At 46.8% G+C, this 22,746-nt stretch overlaps 1 protein-coding gene across 3 annotated transcripts in view; it reads left to right on the top strand.

The window, feature by feature from the left end:
• The first annotated feature begins 4,458 nt into the window (after positions 1-4,458).
• Positions 4,459-22,746, top strand: part of LOC138808180 (uncharacterized protein KIAA0232-like) — a 63,363-nt gene continuing 45,075 nt past the window's right edge. For all 3 annotated transcript variants that reach the window (XM_069994116.1, XM_069994115.1, XM_069994117.1), the window contains exons 1-2: positions 4,459-4,573; positions 19,796-20,296. In XM_069994116.1, coding sequence (XP_069850217.1) covers positions 20,066-20,296 — 231 coding nt within the window. In that variant the 5' untranslated portion in view covers positions 4,459-4,573; positions 19,796-20,065. The remainder of the gene's footprint in view (positions 4,574-19,795; positions 20,297-22,746) is intronic.

The raw sequence follows: 22,746 nt of genomic DNA, 5'->3' as shown, positions 1-22,746 counted from the left end.
GGGCATTGGGAGGTGGCAGCAAGGCCTTTGCTTGAGGCTTTTCTCTGGATGTCACGCCGGATGAGAAGCTGCAACCTGGTACAAGGACAGGGTGAGAATGACATCCTGGCACTGTCCCTCGGTTGTGTGGCCCAGGAGAGCCTGGCTGACCTCCTCAGGGCCATCCATCAGCCTGCGGCTGCTGCGGGTGTCAGACGGGGTGAGGAGAGCCCTGGAGGGCAGTCGGGGTGGGAAAGAAGAGCTGGCAGGGTGCGTGTCTGGTGACAAGAGAGCTTTGGTCCGCACTCTCTTAGGAAGGTGTCAGCTAAGTGAAATTCTGTTGCCAGCATTCAGAGAAATGGAAGGACATCTTCCTGACATCTTCCTGCCCAAGTCCTTTGCTGTACAAAAGGGAAAACAGAGGACAGGAAGGGAAATTCTGTGCCTAGCATCCCCGAGCCTGGGAGGTCTGACCCCGCCTTCTCAACACCACTGTATGGCTGGAGAAACGGAGCCCTGAGCCTCACCGAGACGCCCACCCGGCCTGCGGCCCACTCGGCACACACCACAGACCCTGCCTTGGGGCACATCCTACGAGTCCCAGACTCCCAGCCGGCACACACACCACACACGACTCCCACAGCTCTGGTCTTTCCCAGCCACTGCTGTACTGCTGGGCAGGGGTTAAAGAGAACTGAAATGAATGCTCAGACACACAGGATGGAACCAAGAGGGATTCTTTTGTAGACAAGGCTGAAGAGAGAGAGAGAGTCCTCCGCCTGGGCAGCTTTGCTTTAACCAGAGCCCTCTGGCCCCCTTGGCATTCCCAGGGGAAGCTCAGCTCCAGCTCCAGAGGTCCTGGCATCCAGAGTTTAACTCAGCTGATCTGTACCTGGGGCACAGGTGCCATGTGTGATAATCCTGTTCCCAAGTGGTCAGAGAGGCGGGGTTGCTAGCTACTCAGGAGGCTGAGTTCTGAGAATCACGGTTCAAAGCTAGCCTGGGCAGAAAAGTCTGTAAGACTCTTTATCTCCAATAAACCACTCAGAAACAGCTGCAAGTGGTGCTGTGGCTCAGGTGGTAAAGTGCTAGCCTTGAGTACAAAGAGGCATGAGACAGAACCCAAACCCTGAGTTCAAGCCCCTGGGTCAGAAAAAAAAAAAAAAAGGCAGGATTGTTTTTCTCCCAGTACTGATTCAGACTGTATGGCAGAAGATGGCTCAGTTAAGGGCTGGGACATAGATCAAGTGGTAGAGCACTTGCCTAGCATGCACAAAGCCTTGAGTTCAAACGCAGAAAGAAAGCAAGGGAAAAAGAAAGGAAGAAAGAAACAGAGAGAGATTGGGGGGGGAAGAGAAAGAAAGAATGTGAAAAAGAGAAAAAAGGAAGAAAAGAAGGAAGGAGAGAGGGAAAGAGGAAGAGAAAGAAAGAAGAAAGGAAAGAGAAAAAAACCCCACAAGGCAAGGAGGAAGGAAAACAGATACAGAAAGAAAGAAAAGAAAAAGACAGACTACCTGTAGTCACGCAGTTACTAGCAGCAGTGGGCCCTGGGCTGTACAGACAAGAACTCCATGGACGAGATGCTGGCTGTCCTGTGATGCAAGCCTTGTGCATCTTGGACGAGATGTACCAGCTAGTTACTTTCAGATGCTGATAAAGAGCTGTGAGCAAGCAAGCAGGGAGGTGGCATCCGGGGAAGGTTGGCTACTCCAAACTGAACACTAGGGAAGATGTAGGTGGCACTGTGGTTGAGCCTTGAACAAGGTGTCTGCTGGGCAAAGGTCAGGAAGGAGACTGGTCTGTGAAGATAAAAGGCTCAGAGGCCACAGTCAGTGGACTTCCAGGAAAAGCAGAACTGCAGGCAGCTATTTTGTTTAGGAAACCAAGAATAGATTTTTTTTGGTTTGTTTTTGTTTTTGTAACAAAGACATTCTCTCTCCTCTTCCAACCCTACTAATCCCGGATTCATTCCTATTGAGTATGACTGCCTCTTCCTCCAGGAAGTTCTCAGGTTGCTCTCGTTTGTTATTTGTAAAAAATGGCTTGCTATAAAATGTTAAGAATAAAGGCAGTTAAGTAGTTGGGCTATAAAGTTGTCAACTGTTTTCTTTTCTTGCAGAACATCTGAGATATATTACTATTGAAAACTTTGACTTAGTAGGACACCAGTGGTTCATACCTGTCACCCTAGCTACTCAGGTGGCTGAGATCTGAGGATTGAGGTTCAAAGCCAGCCCAGGCAGGAATGTCTGTGAGACTCTTATCTCCAATTAATCATCAGAAAACCAGAAGTGCCACTGTGGCTGAAGTGGTTGAGTGCTTGCCTTGAGCTGAAGAGCTCAGTGACAGCGTTCAGGCCCTGAATTTAAGATTCACAACAGGATGGGGCTGGGAAGGTGGCTCAGTGGTAGAGCGCTTGCTTTGCATGCATGAGGCCCTGGGTTCAATTCCTCAGCACCACATAAGCAAAAAGAAAAAAGCCGGAAGTGGTGCTGTGACTCAAGTGGTAAAGCGCTAGCCCTGAGCTGGAGAGTTGAGGGACAGCGCCCAGGCCCAGAGTTCAGGCCCCATGACCGGACCCCCCCTCCAAAAAAACAAAAAAAAGATTCACAACAGGAAACAAACAAAAAACTTTGGCTTAGCAGGACGCTGGTAGCTCACGCCTGTCATCCTAGTGACTCCCGAGGCTGAGATCTGAGGATCATGGTTCAAAACCAGCTGGGTAGGAACATCTGTGAGACTCTTTTCTCCAATTAACAACCAAAAACCTGGAAGTGGAGTTGTGCCTCAAAGTGGTAGAGGACTACTAACCTTGAGAGAAAAAGCTCAAGAATATTGCCTAGGCCCTGAGTTCAAGCCCCAGGGCATGCGTATGCACATACACATACGTATACACAGAACAAAACTTAAACTTGCTGACAGCAACCTTTTCATAAAAAATATGCCAGAAATGTTATGCGGCAAAAGTCTGGAGTCCACTGCCTTTTGTAACTCTCCCATATTTAGGGGGAGACATTTCCAAGTGTGTAGCCAGGCGGGCGCACCTGCGAATCTGATCCTGAAGTCTTCTTTCCCTCTCCTCTCCTGTTCCCAGGCAACCCTGGTTTTCCCAGGCCCTTTCCACCCTTTGCATTTCCTGGAGCTTGTTCTCCAGGAGCTCAGGGACCCCACCCCACCCCTGCCTGGTCCAGAGCCAGGCGTATAACAAGTGCCCAGATGTTGACTCAATGGTTTATAATGAGATTTGTTCAGCAGAAAAGGTTGAGGGAGTGAAATGGGGAAAAGCCTAGGCTGCGCTCCTGCCTCTTCCTACCGGAGGGCTGCCCATGCCTTCCTTTTAGGGAACCACAGGCAGCCAGGCTTTGGGAAAATACTTTAAAATTTTTTTTCTTTGTGCCTTAAGTATCAACCCCAGGATTCTTGTGAAGAGCAAAGTCACTATATGACAATTATAACTGATACGGTATCCATGACGGTGCCTGGGCCTCCTCCAGTGTGCGGTGTCCAGCCAACCTCCATTGGATTAAGTCTCCCACGTCCAACCTCTGCTTCTCCAGGTCTATGAGCTGTGCCCAGGAACTCTGCCCGCGGCTTCTGAGCAGAACACCAGTGCCTGGCACCTAGTCGCCCTCCACCAACGAAACAATGCGCAATGCCCCCAGGAAGTCCCTTCCCCTCTGGGCCTGCCTTTTTTCCTTGGAAGGCAGATTCTGTCCCGCAGGCTCCTTCCTTCTCGGATGCCTAATTATTTGCTCTTTAGAACCAGGCTTAGGAGTCGTTTAGGGAAGGTGAGTGGGTGTGAACAGACTTTGATTAAAAGGTTAGCGCACATTTTTGGCTCCCACTTCCGAATCTTCTAGAATGTCTTATTTTTTTGGCCTACTTAAATATATATATATATGTATATATATATATACACCTATATATGCGCATTTCTTGAGCTTGGCTTCTGTGCTCCTTTTCTTTTGGAATCAGTCTTTATCTTAAGCCGCCCACTCCAGCCATTCCGGGACTCGGGAGGGGGCGCGGCAGGTGGAGGAGCCAGTCACCGCCAGGCCAGGCCGCAGGGGCTCCCCGGGGACCCCACAGGGGGGCTGCAGGCAGCTTTGGAGGGGGGGAGGCCCACACGCGACCCCCGCAGGGGCGGCCTGCTCGGCAGCCCAGCCCTCTAACCTCGGAGCGGCCCCGGCGCCCCCACCTGGCCGCGAGCTTGGCCTGGGGGACCTCGGGTCACCGACCCGGGACTCCCACTCGAGGCCCGCCCCGCCTCCGCCCCGCCCCGCCCTCCCGCCCGCAGCCAGGCCGGAGGGCGGGGCCCAGGAGCGCTGATGTAATCCCGGCGCCGGGGCGGAAGGATACGGAGCGCGTCGCTGGTTGGCGGAGCGCTGAGGCCGTTGCCAGGTAACGGAGCGGCCGCGGCGCACCGCCTCCCGCCCTCCGCCGTGTGGCGCCGGGGCCGCCGCCGCCGCCGCCGCCGCCGCCGCCGCTTTACGTAAGGCGCAGGCCAGGGCCGCCCGGCGCTCGGCAGCCGCCCGCAGCCCTCGGAGCGCGAGGAGAGGCGCCCGCCGGCCGCGCGCCCCGGCCGCCTCGGCAGGTACGGAGCGAGGGGCGGTGGGCGGCGGCCCGGCACGGTGGGCGCAGGGACGGGCCCGGGCGGGGAGAGGCGGCGGGCGGCGCGCGGGGCTCCCGGAGGCCTGAGGGAGGCCGGGCCGCTGGCGCCGCGGGGCCGGGCGGGGCGCGGGGCGCGCGGCGGGCTCGGGCCGGGACCCCCGCCGGCGGCCGGGCCGCGGGGCGGCGGGGAGTGCGCACGCCCGGCCTCCCGCGCGCCGCTGCCGGCCGCGGCCGCCTCGGGCCCCGAGGCCCGCGCGCCGGACGCGAGGCCCGCGGGGAGCCCCGGCGCCCCGGGCCGCCCCGCAGCATTGTCCTTGCGGGGCCCGCGGAGGGCGGGCGGGGCGGGGCGGGGGCCGCGGAGGGCGGCTGAGTGGCGGGCGCGCCGGCCTATGGCGCGGGGGGCGGCCGGGCGGGGCCGGGCGCGGCGCAGGGTTTGGCGAAGGTTAGGCCGGAGGCCGGAGGGACGGGCCGCCGAGTCACCGGCGCCGGCCCGCGCGCCGCCGCCGCCCGGCCCCTCGGCGGAGCCTTTCCCGCGGCTGCCCCGGCTGCGCGGACGGGCGCGGGGAGGGGGCGGCGCGCGGGCTTCGTGGCGCCTGGGAACCGAGCTGGCGGCGCGGTGCGCAGCTGACCCGGCGCGACGAGCCCCCGGCGCGGAGCCCCCAGCCCGGCGGGGCGCTCTCGGGGTCGCGGCCTCCCCGGGCCGGCTGGGGAAAGCCTAGGATGGAGACCAAGTGGGGAGGGCGACGCGCCGCCCTCCGCCGTCACGTAGCTTAACGGGGTCCCTGGTGAGAATGTACCCAGCTTCCACACGGATTCATGTCTAAATGGGGTTCATGTCTCTCTTGCTTCAACATGGGAGGTCGAGGGTTGGTGGGGAGGAGGTGGCAGGCGGCTTGATAACAGGTGACCGTGGAGTGGGCACCCCCACGCTTGCCAGATTTGGGCCCTGCAGTGTAACCTCGGCTCCTGAACATTCTGTCCAGCATTTCATAGACTTCAGATTTAAAGGGAGAGAAAAAATATGTCACCCTGCATCCTGAAGGTCACATTCGCCCATCAGTTATTTTGGACTGAACCATTCTTAAATAGGTCTAGGGATCCAAAATTCAGCCTTCCAACTCAGACAGAAGCTCCTTGCCACGAACGCTTCCCATATCCTAGATTCAATTGCTGCACTTGCTCAATAATGAATTTTTAATAATTTAAAAAGTGGTTTCGGTTGAGGACGTAGCTTGACGAGCATCTATCAGTACCTGGTTTTGATCCCTGACAACACACACACACACACACACACACACACACACACACAATTAACTCAGTTTTTGGTGTATTGTCTTTTATATAGGCCTGTTTTCAGCAAGGAAATGTTAATTCAGCCACTTATTTATCTATTTACTTACTGTGCCAATACTTGAACTCAGGGCCTAGCCACTGTCCCTTAGCTTTTTGTTCAGGTTAGCTCCACTTCTGGCTTTTTTCCGTTAATTACAGATAAGAGTTTTCATGGACTTACCTTCCTAAATTGGGTTTGAACTGTGATCCTCAGATCTCAGCCTTCTGAGCCTAGCTAGGATACAGGCATGACCCACTGGCAAAGAGGCAACCAATGAAATATTGAAAGAAAACACTGTGTGCTGGTCCTGGGGCTTGAACTCAGGGCCTGGGCACTGGTCCTATCTTTTTACTCAAGGCTATATTGCTCTACCTCTTGAGCCACAGCTCTACTGTCTTTTTAGTGATTAATTGGAGATGTGTCTCAGGGACCTTCCTGCCTATGTTGGCTTTGAACCACAATTCTCAGATCACAGCCTCCTGAGAAGTTAGGATTACAGGCATGAACCATCAGCACCTGGTTACTATTTTTTTTTTTTTTTTGGTCAGTTATGGGGCTTGAACTCTGGGCCTGGGCAATGTCCCTGAACTCTTCAGCTCAAGGCTAGTGGTCTACCACTTGAGCCACAGTGCCACTTCCGGTTTTCTGGTGGTTTATTGGAGATAAGAGCTTCATGGACTTTCCTGCCCGGGTTGACGTTGAACTGCAATCCTCAGATCTCAGCCTCTTGAGTAGTTAGGATTATAGGCGTGAGTTACTGGTTCCTGGCTCCCAGTTACTATTCTTAAGTATTTAGTTCCATACAAAGATGATTGGTAGTACAAGGTTTTTGTGCCTTTGCTTTAAAGAAAAAATAGAAGTCTTAACATTACAACATGACATGTATAACTATTTTAAGGATAGTTTGTTACACCAGTTGCAAACATTTAAGAAAATTAAATGAACTGTTAGCACTTATCTAGTGGTTCTGTTGAGCAGTTCTATGCCTTATTTTATCATAGCACTCTTTAGAAACAATGAAGTTGATATTTATTTTGCACTGTGTGGAAAAGTACTGAGCCTGAGCTTCGTCTCTCATTTGATTGCATTTGAGTTGGAGCAGTTACTGGCCTCTGAGCCAGTTTTGTCACCTGTGAAATGGGAAGAATGTTGACACCTGTCTCACAGGATGGTCGAGCTGGTCAGTGAAGGAAGATGTGAAATAATTTCGTCAGTACTCTATTAATGTTGCTGTTGTTAAACTTCAGATTCCTCTGACAGCTTAGAGTTTACGGCCTTGACTTAACGCTCCTCCTGCCCTTCCTATCTGTCTACACTTTGCATGGCTTCCAGAGTTCGTTCTTACCAGCTTCTGGCTCCATAAACTTCTGTAAAATATACTGTGGTCTGGAGCTTAGAATGCAGACATCAAGATCACATTGAGGGTTCCTCTTAGTGGGGCCTCCTGTTACCTCTGTGATTGGCCTTTTTTGTCTCTTGTCCTCATTGTACATCTAAATAAGACTACTCTTGGTTCTCTAAACATGCCAAGTGATTTCTCTTTGCTTATAATCTTTTTTTCTGATTGGAATGCCCATTTATTCCCACCTTCTTCACGTCTAGATGCTTGTGGCTGTTTGAATCCTAGCTACTCAGAAGTCTGAGATCTGAGAACTGTGATTCAAACTCAGCCTGGGCACACAAATCCTTAAGACTCACATCTCCAGTTAACCAAAAAAAAGCTAGAACCATAACCATGGTCCAAGTGGTAGAGCACCAGTTGTTGAGGGAAAAAGCAGAGTGAGAACAAAAAGCTTTGAGTTCAAATTCCAGTTCTAGCATACACACAAGAAAAAGTTCTTACTAGTCACGTATTGTATCCTCTCCAGAGCCCTTTGGAAATCTTGTCAACATGAATTACTCCTTATATGATCTTAGCTTTTTGTTTTCACTTTCATTATTGTCTATATCATGTAGTATAAATGAATTACTCCTTATGTGATCTTGGCTTTTTGTTTTCTCTTTCATTATTGTTTATATCATGTATTGTAAATCAGTTACTCTTTATGAGATCTTAGCTTTTTGTTTTCACTTTTATTATTGTCTATATCATGTATTATAATTTTTTTTATTCAACTCTGGCTATAATGCCCACATCATATTTTACCCCCCAACACACTGCTCAGGGGTTTAAACATAAGAAAATGCTTAGATGTTTTCTAAACAAGACCAATGCCTATAATTAACTTTAAGAACATATTAACAATACAGAGAATTTTAATGACAAAACATTAGAGTACCATAGCATTAGAAATGTGGTTTTACTGTGTTGAAGATAGTGACAATTCAGTGTATTTCTTTGCAGTTATGTTTGTGCAAGGTGAGATGATCACCTTGCCTTCATCCAAACTCAGGGTCTGTACCAGTGCATGAGCTTGAAAATATTCCTTAGAAATAAAGTGTCATTTCACCTCCAGCAGATGCTACTTTTTTTTTTTTTTTTGGTCAATTCTGGGGCTTGAACTCTAGGCCTGGGCACTGTCCCTGAGCTCTTCAAAGCAAGATCTCTACCACTTGAGCCACAGCCCACTTCCAGTTTTCTGGTGGTTTATTGGAGATAAGAGTCTCACGGACTTTTCTGCCTTGCCTGGCTTTGAACTGCGATCCTCAGATCTCAGACTCCTGAGTAGCTAGGATTACAGGTGTGAGCCACCGGCTCCTGGCTAGATGTTACACTTTTTGTCCAAAACGTTTCTTTTGTGGAAATTGTACTCCTAAAATTAATTGGTTTTAAAAGAGCACCAGGGCTGGTGTCTTGGCTCATCTGCTACCTACTGGGTCACTGCAGGCAAGCTTGTCAAACCTCTCTTGGCCTTGTCTTTACTCTGAAAAATGAGAACCGTCTTGTCCCACCTGTTTTGCTTTGTTAGGCACTTGAGGTGGCCAGGCTGTGTTCTGCACATCCTGTACAAGTATGAGGTAACAAGATGTCTTGCTTCATACATATTTTGTTGTCCTTCTTACCTCAGCTGAGAACCTTTGGAGACTTCCTTTCTCCATGAGCATGTTTTCACCAGGACAGCCTCCATGCACCAACTTCATTCTTTTTCTGCCTGATTCCCTATCCTGCCCGGCCTTGCCCTGCCCTGCCCTGCCCTGCCCTTCCTAAGGCCATTACCATCCCTTAGGAAGAGTTACTGTAGTCCTAACTAGACTCCTCTTATCTCCTTTCTGGTCCTCCTTTGGTCTTTTGTCAAATTACTTAATATGAACATCAAATTACCATATTTTCAATCCAAGTGTGTAAGCATAAGCATCAGAAGTTATCTGTCACCCCCAAGGGATGTGACAGTTCTCTCGGTAAGGCTGTAGGCTTGCTTGTGCAAAGATTGTTACCTTAGGTGCACGAGCGACTTCATCTCTTGGTTGAGATGTGATTTGAAAAGGTTAGGAAATCACTCTTAAGGGCATTTTCATCTGGGCTCACTCTTAACGATTAGCTGCAGTTCTTGTTACCTTACGTGCTAGGCTTTCATCGCCATAAAAAATACCTGGGCTGGTGTCTTGGCTCACCAACTTGAGGGGAGGGAAGATAGACTTTGGCTCATGGTGTCTGATGCTTCAGTTGGTCATGACTGAGATGTGATGGAGCAGAGTTCCTCACCTCATGGGAGGCAGGACAGGGAGAGGGAGCCGAGGGGGGAGGGATGGAGACAGGGAGAGGGAGGGACCAGGCACACTAAGGACCTACTTCCTCCAACTAAGCTTCACTTTCTGAACTTCCGAACACGGCTGAGAGTTGCATTACCACCTGGGACTGTAGTTCACACGAACCTCGTGGGCATTTCAGAGTCAGTCACCAGACTGCTGGCCATTTTCATGATTGCTTCCTTTACTGGCACTGTCCTGTGCACGCCTCACTTCACAATCTTGAAGATGTGACCGAAAAGCTGCTACTTGCACACATCATTCTTCTCCCACACAGTGTCTGCCTGATAATCTGTTTTATTCTAACTATAATTTATTTGTATGGTGGCTGCCTCTGGATTTTTTTTTTTTTTTTTTGTTCTTCGTGTGGTTTGAACTCTGGGCCTGGGCACTGTCCCTCAGCTCTTCAGCTCAAGGCTGGTGCTCTACCACTTGGGCCACAGCGCCACTTCCAGATTTTTGGTGGTTAATTGGAGATGAGTCTCATGGACTTTCCTGCCTAGGCTAGCTTTGAACTGCGATCCTCAGATCTCAGCCTTCAGAGTAGCTAGGATTATAGGCGTGAGTCACTGGTGCCTAGCTGCTCCTGGATTTTTAATTCTTGCATGAAGAAAGGGGAATCTTGTTCCCTCTAGTGTGCAATTAGTCCTTTCCATAGTATCAGCTTGTTAAATGTTTGACTGAACTAATTCAGAATCAGGAGGAAGGGAGTAGGGCTAAAATGGTGAATTTCTACGACATTCAGAGCACACACACGACTGTGTGCTTTAAAGTAAGCTTTTACACAGGCACTTGTATTAAAAGGAAAAACAAAGCAATTTTTGGTAAATCATACCACCATGGAGACCTGAAAAAGTAGTATGCCCTTGCCACACTCCCACAGAAGCAGCCACACTGCCGTGCAGCCTGCCCGCGTGCAGAGCCAGCCCTGCAGATGTGCGCAGCTCTACAAGTCTGCTGCCGGGCTTGGCTGTGGCTTTGGGCTATTTTACTACTTCTTCATTGCTCCTTTTTGGACTGGTAATGTTTATCCATGCCTGTCCCACTCTTTTATCTTGGCACTATGCAACTTATATTTTTGTTCCTTACAGGGGCTCATAGCTAACAGTTTGCCTGAGTCCTAGGAGATTTCAGATTTGTCTTTTGAGCATTAATGAAACAGATAGTTCAGGCACTTGGTGATTATGGGGGATGGAACAAATGCATTTTGCATTGTAAGAGGAGATGTTATAGTTTGGATGTTGTTTAAGAGTGCTCCAAGGGTCCCTGTAATAAGCATCTGGCCCTCAGGGTGGTGGTCTTGGTAGATAATGAAGCCTTTAAGAGGCAGAATCTAAGCCCGGTGCACATGGCTTATGCCTGTAATCCTAGCTACTCTAGAGGCTGAGATCTGAGGATTGTGGTTCAAAGCCAGTCTGGGCAGGAAATTCTGTGAGACTTTTATCTCCAATAAAACCACCAGAACACTGGAAGTAGCATTGTGGCTCAAGTGGTAGAGGGGTAGCCTTGAGCTGAAGAGCTCAGGGACAGTGCCCTGAGTTCAAGCCCCACGTCCGACAATAAAAAAAAAAAAAAGGAGGCGGAATCTAGTAGGAGATCCATGGGATGCTGCTTTTGAGAAGGGACTAGGGTAGTTCTCTTAAGAGTTATAAATGCTGCAAGTCAGCCAGATGCCAGTGGCTCATGCCTGTAATCCTAGCTACTCAGGAGGCTGAGATCTGAAAATTGTGGTTCAAAGCCAGCCTGGGCAGGAAAGTCCACAAGACTCTTATGAATCACCAGAAAGCCAGAAGTGGAGTTGTGGCTCAAGGTGGTTGGTATTATGCTAGCCTTGAGCTGAAGAGCTCAGGGACAGAGCCCAGACCCTGAGTTCAAATCCCACACTGACCAAAAAAAAAAAAAAAGGCTGCAAGGCTTGATTCCTTCCTCTCTGCCTGTGTCCTGATTCAAGATGTGGCTGCTTGCTCCGACACATGCTCAGCCATGATGTGCTGCCGGCTGCCGCCCTCATCAATGAGCTACACCGCCTTCACTGTAAGTCCGCAGAACTGTGAGCAAGCAAACCTCGGTTCTTTATAAATAGCCAATCTCAGTATTTCATTATAGCGATATACAAATTCATAACATCCTTAAGCAGATTTAACTTAAGAGTTATAAATAAGCACCTTGCAAAATAGCAGTAATAGAAACTGGAGACATGGCCCAAGTGATAGAACACCAACCCTTTGCATTTCTTAGAATGAAGATAAGCCTTAATTTCTCCTAATCAAGTGTTAGAATTTGCACAATTTAGCTATTTTATTAGTTTCTAACAATTTTCATTCATTCATTCATTTTTATTTAAATTTCATTTTCCAGAAAAAGCTTTTAGAGTTTCGTAATAGTGAACATTGTTTTGAGACTTTTGGGTAGCTATTGCAAGCATGAGCTTCCAGTACCAGGATTTGACTACATACTTTTGACTTGTCCTTCCTTACTACAAAGATCTTATTAATTGCTGAAGGACAAGTCAAAAGTATGTAGTCAAAGCCAAGTGCTGGTAGCGCATGCGTGTAATTCTAACTACTAAGGAGTCCTGAGATCTAAGGGAATCATGGTTCAAAACCAGCCTGGGCAAACAAATCTAGGAAATGTATTTCCAGTTAACCAACAACAAAGCTAGAAATGGAGCTGTGGCTTATGTGGTAGAGTGCTAGCCTTGAGCAAAAAAGTTTGAGCACCCAGATCCTGAGTTCAAGCTCCAGGAATTGGGGTGTGCGCATGTGCGTGCACACACAACGTGTATATAGTCAAGAATTGCGGCATAAGTGTGGAAGTACCTTACTTTCCAGAGGGAATACAGAGGGTTTCAATGGGAAGAAGTACAAGTAGGTTTGCAAGCATGAAATCATAGCTCACTAATATAGACCAGTTCATACTGATAGAAAAATCCTAAGTGTCCTCATCTTTACATCTCCAGTACCACACACAGTGCCTGGCAGGGAGCAAGCTGCATATGTGACGTGGGATGGTAAAAGAATGGGTGAGAATTCCTAGGTTAGAGTGACCCCTCCCCCACTTTTTTTTTTTTTGTCGGTCGTGGGGCTTGAACTCTGGGCCTGGGCTCTATCCCTGCGCTCTTCAGCTCAAGGCGCGCACTCTACTGCTTGAGCCACAGTACCACTTCTGGTTTTCTAGTGGTTAATTGGAGATAAGAGTCTCTCAGACTTTCCTGCTCGGGCTGGCTTTGAACTGTGATCCTCAGATCTCAGCCTCCTCAGTAGTGAGGATTACAGGCGGGAGCCACCAGCCTGATCTCTTCACCCAAGTATTTCTAGGGTAGGGAGAAACTCACTTTGCCCTCTTCTTGTGGCCTCTAAACTTGAAAGTTGGCATTTCCATCTACATGCTTACTCTCTTTCCAGAATTTATTTTCCTTTGTTTGGATTTAGGAAGTAGTTCAACACAGTTTGGCTCACCTACTAAGGTGTAAGCATTATGTTAAATAGGGCATGAAATATGTCACAGTTTGGCCTGAGAACCATGTAGCCTCATTTGTGAAGGAGCCCACACCAACAGGCAGTTGTCTGAATGGCAGTCATGAAGCAAAGCATGCTGAGGACAGTAACAGCCCCGTGTGAAGCCACAGTGCAATGACCTTAAGTGATTAAGGGGACAGATGGGGAATGGATAGTTGTCAGTTCAGCAGCCATGTTTCATCTGTGCTCATTGTTTCTGAAGGGTAATCTTTCATGGATATATTGTTTTAATCTTTTTTTTTTTTTGGTGGTGGGGCCTGGACTCTGGGCCTGAGCGCTGTCCCCGAGCTCTTCAACTCAAGGCTAGAGCTCTACCACTTGAGCCACAGCACCACTTCTGGTTTTTTCTGCTTATGTGGTGCTGAGAAATTGAACCCAGGGCCTCATGCATGCAGAGCAAGCACTCTACCACTGAGCCACCTTCCCAGGCCTTGTTTTAATCTTATGTGCCTCTCTCTCTTTTTTTTTTTCAGTTGGTCATGGGGCTTGAACTCAGGGCCTGGGTTCTGTTCCTGAGCTTTTTTGCTCAGCGGTAGTGCCCTGTTATTTTTAGCCATAGCTCCATTTCCAGTTTTCTGGTGATTAATTAGAGATAAGAGTCTCATGGAACTTCCTGCCCATGCTGGCTTTGAACTATGGTCCTTAGATCTCAGCCTCCTGAGTAATTACGAGTACAGATGTGAGTCATTGGTGCTTGGCTGTCTGTGCCTCTTGATAGTTTATGTAGGGCTGGGAATATGGCTTAGTGGTAGAGTGCTTGCCTAGCATGCATGAAGCCCTTGGTTTGATTCCTCAGTACTACATACCCAGAAAAAGCCAGAAATGGCACTGTGGCTCAAGTGTTAGAGTGCTAGCCTTGAACAAAAGAAGCTCAGGGACAGTGCCCAGGTCTTGAGTTCAAACCTCAGGACTGGCCAGAAAACCCCAAATTTTGTCTAACTCTACCAGATACTGGTTTCAACAAAGTTACAAAGAAGTTAAGTGGTTCCTATTAAGGGCCCAAATTCTTCCCCTGTGCAGTGGTGGCTATGGCTCACACACCTGTTCCTGATGCAGTGGGGCTTGGACACTCATTCTAACTAATGAGCTGTGAGACCCTCATTTCCAGAAGAAATCATTCTAAGCATCACTGTGTACTCTGGTACAGAACTTGTTTTCTTTGGCCTTTGGCCTAGTACCAGAGTTCACATGGTGGTCTTTTTGTCCACTTGGGTACCAGAATAATCATTTTGAACAATTACCCTGGGCATTCCTGTCAATCTAGGATGGCCGGCAGACATACAGCCTTTGTGTTTATTACTATCTGGGGGTAGTTTGTGCAGCATACTGTGCCTTGCTTTTGTCCCCCCGTCAGCTCCTGGTTATTTTCATTCTTGTTTTACCCTGCCAGTAAGCTTCATTTGTCTGACCTTGTGATCGAACCGTCTATGATTGTATTGACCTGTAATGAAATTTGATTTTTGGCTACCCAGCATAAAGGAACATGCTTTCCAATTCCTTCAAACAGTTCTACTTGGGCATGTATTATCAGATGGCCTGGCGTTCAGCATGCCAGCTCCTGGGTATAAGGAATCATACTGAGTATAGAATGCAGGCAGCATATGAGGGGTATATGTGCTCTGAAGAGAGATTTGAAGGAGTCTTTGTGGAGCTCAACACAGTCATTTGCTGGAGTCACAACTTCTGTGTGTGATGTAGCCGTCATGGATTCACATCATTATGCATGTAGGTTTTGAGCACTTGAAGCATGGCTGGTATGACTGAGGAATGATTTCTTTTGTGCTAGTACAGATTTCTTCAGTCCCAGGGCTTGAACTCTGGCTTACCTTCACACTCTCACTAGAGCCTTGAGTGTGCCTCCACGCTGGCATCTTGCCAGTTAATTGGAGATGGAATTTCACAGACTTTTCTGCCTGGACTAGCTTCAAATCTGTCTTCCACATTTTAGCCTTCTGAGTAGCTAGGATTACAGAGTGAGCCACTGGTGCCTGGCTGAGGGACAGTTTTTAACTTGAATTTAAATAGCTACCTGTGACTAGTGGCTATTGTATTGGACAGTGAGACTCTAGACCAAAGTGTAGTGATAATGCTAGATGCAAGGAACGAAGTGAAAATGGAGCTGTATGTTACTTAACATGTTGAAATAATTAAAAATTAAAAGCCATTTAGGAGCTGAAATTGTATGTGTTTTGCATCCATACTTTATTTTATTTATTTTTGGGTCTGGTCGTAGGACCTGAACTCTGGGCCTGGGCGCTGTCCCTCAGCTCTTCAGCTCAAGGCTAGCGCTCTACCACTTGAGCCACAGCGCCACTTCCAGCTTTTTTCTTTTTGCTTATGTGGTGCTGAGGAATCGAACCCAGGGCCTCAGGCATGCAAGGCAAGCGCTCTACCACTGAGCCACCTTCCCAGCCCCTGCTTCCATACTTTAAACATGTATATAAGGTAAGTTTGAACAGGGAAGACTGCTTCAGCAAGTGAGTGTCTTGGCTGAACAGCAGCCGAGGTATTTCCAGGCATCACATTGTACAAACGCTGCGGCAGCATGGTTCCTAGCTGTTTCTTATGTGGCACCTGGTAGGATTGGCTATGCTACAATTCAGGCAAGTTCAGAAAGAAGTCCCCAACCAGCAGAATATCAGAAACAGCCCTGCTTTTAAAGTGTTGTAATTACACCAAAATGTAAAAGAAGGGAAGCACCTTAATAGTTAAATTAAGCAGACCCCATGGCTGCTGTATTTAAACATAGATTGTGAGAAATTGAACCATACATAGAGTGTACTTTCATGGCGTATAGCAAACGTCGCCAGGCCACCACTAGTAAACACCTAGAAACACTAGTTATTTTCATGCTGTACCACAAGAACAGCACTGAATTTCCCAGAACACTGTCATAAAAGGGGTGAGATTTTGTCAGATTAATGAATCAACACAAAATGACCCTTTTTACTACATTACATATTTGAAACTCATGACATTATGTCTTATCTATTTGTTTAAAAAGTATTGCCTGGTAATTGTAAGTTTTGGATCTGTTGTCTCTCTTCCTCAGAGCACAGACCGCTTAGGGAAAGTTATGTCATGTTAAGAACATGTAGACTAGACAGTTGAAGAATTAAATGCCTTCATTTAAAAAAAACTGTTTTTGGCTAGGTGCTGGTGGCTCATGCCTGTAATCCTAGCTACTCAGGAGGTTGTAATCTGAGGATCACAATTCAAAGCCAACCTAGGCAAGAAAGTCCATGAGACTTTTATCTCCAATTAACCACCAGGAAACCGGAAGTGGCTTTGTGGCTCAAGTGGTAGAGCACTTGGCTTGAGCTGAAGAGCTGAGGGACAGTGCCCAGGCCCAGAGTTCAAGCCCCACGACTGACCACCCCCCCTCCCCCCCCAAAAAAAAGTTGGAGGTCTGAAAATCACAGTTTGAAGCTAACTTGGCCAGGAAAGTACTTGAGATCTTTATCTCTAACCACCTGAAAACAAAAGTGGAGCTGAGGCTTAAAGTGATAGAGCTCTAGTCTTGAGCACAAAAGCCCGGGGACCACACCCAGGCCTGGACCCACAGTCTACCAAAAAAAAAAAAAAATTGCTCTTGTCCCAAATCAGATCATGAGTCTCAGACCTCTGGAGCGCGACTCCTGGATCCTGCTAGTGTATATTTAAACTTAAATTTAGTCCAGAGTTTCCTGGGATGCTGTGGATTGATTGAGCAACTCTTGGGGATTGTTCTCCCATTGTTCCAACACATTCACTGCCAGGCACAGAGCAATATTGTCCTAGAGCCTTCACACAGCTCCATTCATTCACCACCATTCACTGCTACTGTTTTTAACAGCTAAGTTCTTAAAATAGCTGGAAATTTACACTACACTACAGAAAAAGCCTAGTGTGTGCCAAGCAAGCTTCATTGAGTCTATCTGTAGCTTAAATGGACACAGATTGCCCTGCAGCCATCTTCACTGTAAAACAAACAATTGGACGGATTGAGAAGCCCCTTTATTTAGCCTGGCTTGATGACACAACTTGTAATCCCAGCATTTGGAAGGCTGAGGCAGAAGGATCATGAGTTTGAGGTTAGCCTTGCCAATACATCAACATTTAAAGCCTGACTCAAGGGGCTGTTCTTTCAAGTAAATGAACTTGTGAGATTAGATATAAATATATTTTTAACAAATTTTTGGTTAAACTCTGGGCCTGGGTGCTGTCCCTGAGCTCTTCAGCTCAAGGTGAGTGCTTGAGCACTTTAGCCACAGCGACACTTCCGGTTTCCTGGTGGTTAACTGGAGAGAAAAGTCTCATGGACTTTCCTGCCTAGGTTGGCTTTGAATTGTGATCCTCAGATCTCAGCCTCCTGAGTAGCTAGGATTACAAGTGTGAGCCATCAGCGCCTGGCAAATACAAAAAAATTTTTTTTGTTGGTCATGGGGACTGAATTCTGGGCCTGGGCGCTGTCCCTCAGCTCTTCAGCTCAAGGCTAGTGCTGTACCACTTGAGCCACAGTGCAACTTCCGGCTTTATTCTGTTTGGTGCTGAGGAATCAAACCCAGGGCCTCATGCATGCAAGGCAAGCACTGTACTACTGAGCCACCTTCCCAGCCTCATAAACAATTTTTTAAAATAGAATTTTAATGTTATTAAGGTGTTGTACAGAGGAGTTATCATTTCATAAGTGAGGTAATGAGTATACTTCTTTTTGGACCATGCTACTCCTGCCTTTACTTTCCCCCAGTTTCTCCCTCCTGTAGTTCATTTCCCACATAGAGTATATTGAATACCACGACTGCATTTGTTCAGCCTTCCTCCCTTTCTGTGTCCCCCTTTACCTCCCCTAAAAAACAAAACAAAACAACAGCAACAACAAAAGACCACTACCCACAACGACCAAAAACTCCTTATTTCCATTTCCTAGAATTTGTGTCAATAAGTGGTATTTTAAATGTTCAAAGGAGTAAACAACTTTGGATCCCTCCCCTAAGGGTACCCTCCTCTAGTTTGACACTGTGATGAACAATTTTTGATAGTTTAAAATAACACTCATACTTGAATAGCACGTTGTGAAAACTATAAAATGCATTGGTGGTCATTTGTTACAAGTAATGAGAGATTCAGTCTAGAGGAACAAGAAAGATGCGGTGGAGATAACAGTATAGTTTAGCATGGGTATAAAACAAATCTGTGTTTCACCTTTATTTTTTGGTAGTGGGGTTTGAGCTCAGGACTTTATACTTGCTAGGTGATATAGCCATCTGAGCCATCCCTTCAGCTTTGGTATTTATTTTGTTGTTGTTTGTTTAAAACAATTTTTTGGGGGGGCTTGGAAGGTGGCTCAGTGGTAGAGCTCTTGCCTTGCATGCTTGAGGCCCTGGGTTTGATTCCTCAGCACCACATAAGCAGAAAAAAACAAAAAAGCCAGAAGTGGCACTGTGGCTCAAGTGGTAGAGTGCTAGCCTTGAGCTGAAGAGCTGAGGGACAGTGCCCAGGCCCAGAGTTCAGGTCCCACAACCAGACCCCCCCCCAAAAAAAAAACAACAAATTTTTTGTGCTATTACTTGGGCTTGAACTCAAGAGCCTTGAGTAAAAATGTAGAGTGATAACACAAGGCTGATGGTGCTCTACCACTTCAGCTATGCCTCTCATTCCTGCTTTTTGCTGGTTAATTGAAGCTAAGAGTCTGTTGAATTTATGAGCTCTCTAGCTGCCTTTGAACAGTAATCATCAGATCTCAGCCTCCTGAGTGTCTAAGATTACAGGTGTGAGCCTGTGGCTTAAAAATTTTGATTACCTGTATAAAACTTAAGTTTAAGGAACTAATTTTTAAAGCAGTGTTCCAATGAAATGGCTCTTCAGTAGCTTATTTCTATTATATTCAATATGAACTGGTAATTTGTTAGTGAATTCTTCGTTGCAGATAAACAAATTCTACTAAGTTATTTATTTGCTATCTTGTGATAGCAAAATAAATATGAGCATAAGCAGAAATCAACCTTTCAATTTTAATTTTAAATGATATTAAGCTTTTAAAGTTTACTGTGTCATGTAGTTTAAAATGTCAAAGATTTTAGGAGGGTAAGGTGAGGCACAGAAATGGAGGGACAAATGGTGAACAAATGCTGCAGTGGTACTTACTGGACACTATCTTGAAAATGAACTATATAACTTGTGGGTGGGGCAGGAGGGAAAAGCTAGGAGAGAGCCAGGGAAGGGGTGATACTGTCCAAAAAGAAATGTACTCATTACCTGACTTAAGTAACTGTAACCCCTCTGTACATCACCTTCATAATAACAATTTTTTTTTTTGTCGGTCGTGGGGCTTGAACTCTGGGCCTGGGTGCTGTGCCTCAGCTCTTCAGCTCAAGGCAAGCACTCGACCACTTGAGCCACAGTGCCACTTCGGTTTTCTAGCGGTTTATTGGAGATAAGAGTCTCATGGACTTTCCTGCCTGGGCTGGCTTTGAACCGTGATCCTCAGATCTCAGCCTCCTGAGTAGCTAGGATGACAGGCGTGAGCCACCAGCGCCTGGAAAAAATTAAATTTTTTAAAGTCAGAGATTCCAGAGGTTGGGGGAAACTTTCTAATATACCTATAATGCCTTCATGAAGAGGAAGTTTTAAAAATTTAAATTGAATTTATAACTATATATTTTTCTCTCTTCTCTCATTTTTGTAGGTTCTGCCGGAGATTTACATTTGGCCTCAATGTGAAACAAAAGTAGAAAATTTCAGCTACATGTCTGTTGCTGGCAAGATACTTATTAATTAGTCATGCCTGAAAAGGGAAAGTCTCATTTAGAGAGCTGACTACAGCACAAATGCACATGTTTGTCCTAGATGTCAAGCACCTCTCCTTTCTGCTGGAGTGAAAATCCCCTCCAGAGATCAACTGAGTACCAACTGCAGAAAATGCTTTGCGTTTTAAGGATGTCAGCAACCTAAATTCATGCACCCTGTGTGTGCACTTGTGGTGGACGGTTTGCCATCTGAAAGCTCCTCAGGTTCTTATCCAGGCCCAGTGTCTGTTTCTGACATGTCTCTGCTTCATGCTTTGGGCCCAGTGCAGACCTGGCTGGGACAAGAGCTGGAGAAATGTGGCATTGATGCCATGATTTATACTCGATACGTCCTCAGTCTTCTGCTGCATGACAGTTATGACTACGACCTGCAGGAACAGGTATTTACATGTCTCATGTATTTCATGAAAAAAACCTGTGCTTGTGTCTGTATGTGCATTTTGATATTCCAGATTGTGCTTATCAGTGTGAGTCTGCAAACTTTTAACCTTTGAGTTACAGGACACTAAGATTGCATTGGAAGGTAAATTAGCTATGTCACTGAGCACATTAGGCCTTTTCTCAACAGACTTTAGATCTTAGTGCTACTTTCTTTTATTATGGACTGCTAAATAACCTATTAACATCCACAGTGGTTTATGACCAGTCACTTTTGAGTAGTAATGCCCTAGAGAATAGGTTTCTACTATGCAAGATACTCTTTCAATTCAAGTACATACTTAAATTAACCATGGGTCTTTTTGGTTTTTTGTTTTGTTTTCTTGTGGTACTAGGGATTGAAGCCAGGGTCTTGCATAGCCTAGGCAATTACGCTTCGACTACTCCAAAGGTGAATACTATATTTTATCAGCAAGAATATTAAACTTATTGTTAATTACAGTGTGTATGACACAGCAGCTTTACTGGAAATCATGGTGTATCACATTGTAAGTCTCCTTTTGGTGTTTGATAGGTGCTGAGTTTAAATTGACAAGTCAAATCTTAGTTTTTGAGAAAACCCTCAACCTTAGTTTTGTTCTCTTTAAGAAGAGCTACTGGAGCCAGGCCCCAGTGGCTCACGCCTGTCATCTTAGTTACTCAGGAGGCTGAGATCTGAGGATCGACATTAAAAGCCATTCTGTTCTTGTTCGGGTCACTGTAATGAGGTCTGGAGGGTTAGGGATACAAGAATATGAGCCCTAGGGACCAGAACTTGAGGAGAATGATAGTTTCCTCCCCCCCCCCCAAAAAAAAAAAAAAAAGAAAAGAAATCTGGAATGATCAGTGTGCTGAACATCACGAAAGAGTCCTCTTGGGCTGGGAGTGTGGCTTAGTGGTAGAGTGCTTGCCTAACATGCATGAAGCCTGGGGTTTGATTCCTTAGTACCACATAAACAGAAAAAATTGGAAGTAGTGCTGTGGCTGAAAGTAGTAAAGCGCTAGTCTTGAGCAAAAGCAGCCCAGGGACAGTGCCCTGGCCCCGAGTTCAAGCCTCAGGGCTGGTTAAAAAAAGGAGGAGGAGGAGGAAGAGGAGGAGGAGGAGGAGGAGGAGGAGGAAGAGGAGGAGGAGGAGGAGGAAGAGGAGGAGGGAGGAGGAGGAGGAGGAGGAAAAAGAAAAAAGAAGAAGAAAGAAGAAGAAATCCCCTGGTGCTGGTGGCTCACGCCTGTAATCCTAGCTACTTAGGAGGCTGAGATCTGAGGATTAGGGTTCAAAGCCAGCCCGGGCAGGAAAGGCCATGACACTCTTTTATCTCCAATAAACTACTAGAAAACTGGAAGTGGCGCTGTGGCTCAAGCGGTAGAGCACTTGCCTTGAGCTGAAGAGCTGAGGCACAGCACCCAGGCCCAGAGTTCAAGCCTCACGACCAACAAAAAAAAAAAAGAAAAAAGAAAAAGAAAAATATAGGACTCGGTAAATTTTCACAGAGGTCATATCCATGTAAATACACCCATATACAGAAGTGAAGTGTTCCTGGCAGTCTAGAAGCCCCTCTTGTGCTACACTCCACCTTAGAATTCCTCTTGTCTGAGGGGATCTCTGGGAGATCAGCCTGTTTCCTAGCCTTTCTCCTGGTGCCCCTGGGTCTCTAGCTTTTTCTCTTCGGTCCTGAAAGTCTGCTCCAGCCCTGCTGCTTCCTTTTCCTCTTGACAGGACCACCTTTTGACATGGGCCTAGATGCCAGTTTTTTTTGCAGGGGGGAGGTAATATGCAAGTCAGTGTGCATGCTAGGCCTCCTGGGTTTATAAGAATATAACCTTACTGTAAGTTGAGGAACATCTGCTTTATTTCAGTATACCTTTAGGTCTACAGAAACTAGTGCTTTCTGTTAGATGAGCATTGATATGTACATTTAAATTGTACTTTTTTCTTCATTCCTTTATTTGGCTAGTATCCCTAATTAACTTCATCTTTTTTGCCTTCCTCCAGTACTGGCAATTGACTATAGGGCCTCACTTGCTAGACAAATGCTCTACTACTTGAGCTTTGCCCCTAACCCAGTTCAATATTTTATAGTCAGCATTTCAGAGCTGGGAAGAAGCTAGGAATGCCCCTAGAACCTTTTCTAGTCCTCAAATCCTCCCCAGATTGGCTTTTGCTCCTAATGGGAGAGTGTGTTCATGCTAGGATTCACATTGACTAGGGAAGATAGAAGCACTCTGGAATAGATGTGCTGTAGCATGTGCATCATGGAGGCATAGGAGGGACAAGGGATGAAAAATAGTATGCATTGTATTGTCCCTAACTGAAGGGTGTGTGTGTGTGTGTGTGTGTGTGTGTGTTAGTAGCTGGTGTGTGTGTCTGTGATAGTATCTGGGGTGTGTGTGTGTGTTAGTATCTGGGGTGTGTGTG

Source organism: Dipodomys merriami, unplaced genomic scaffold (assembly GCF_024711535.1).
Source record: "Dipodomys merriami isolate MVZ:Mamm:240054 unplaced genomic scaffold, mDipMer1.0.p SCAF_446, whole genome shotgun sequence".
Classification (NCBI taxonomy): Eukaryota; Metazoa; Chordata; class Mammalia; order Rodentia; family Heteromyidae; genus Dipodomys; species Dipodomys merriami.
Note: the sequence above shows the minus strand (reverse complement) of the source record. Positions and strands in the feature narration are given on the sequence as shown.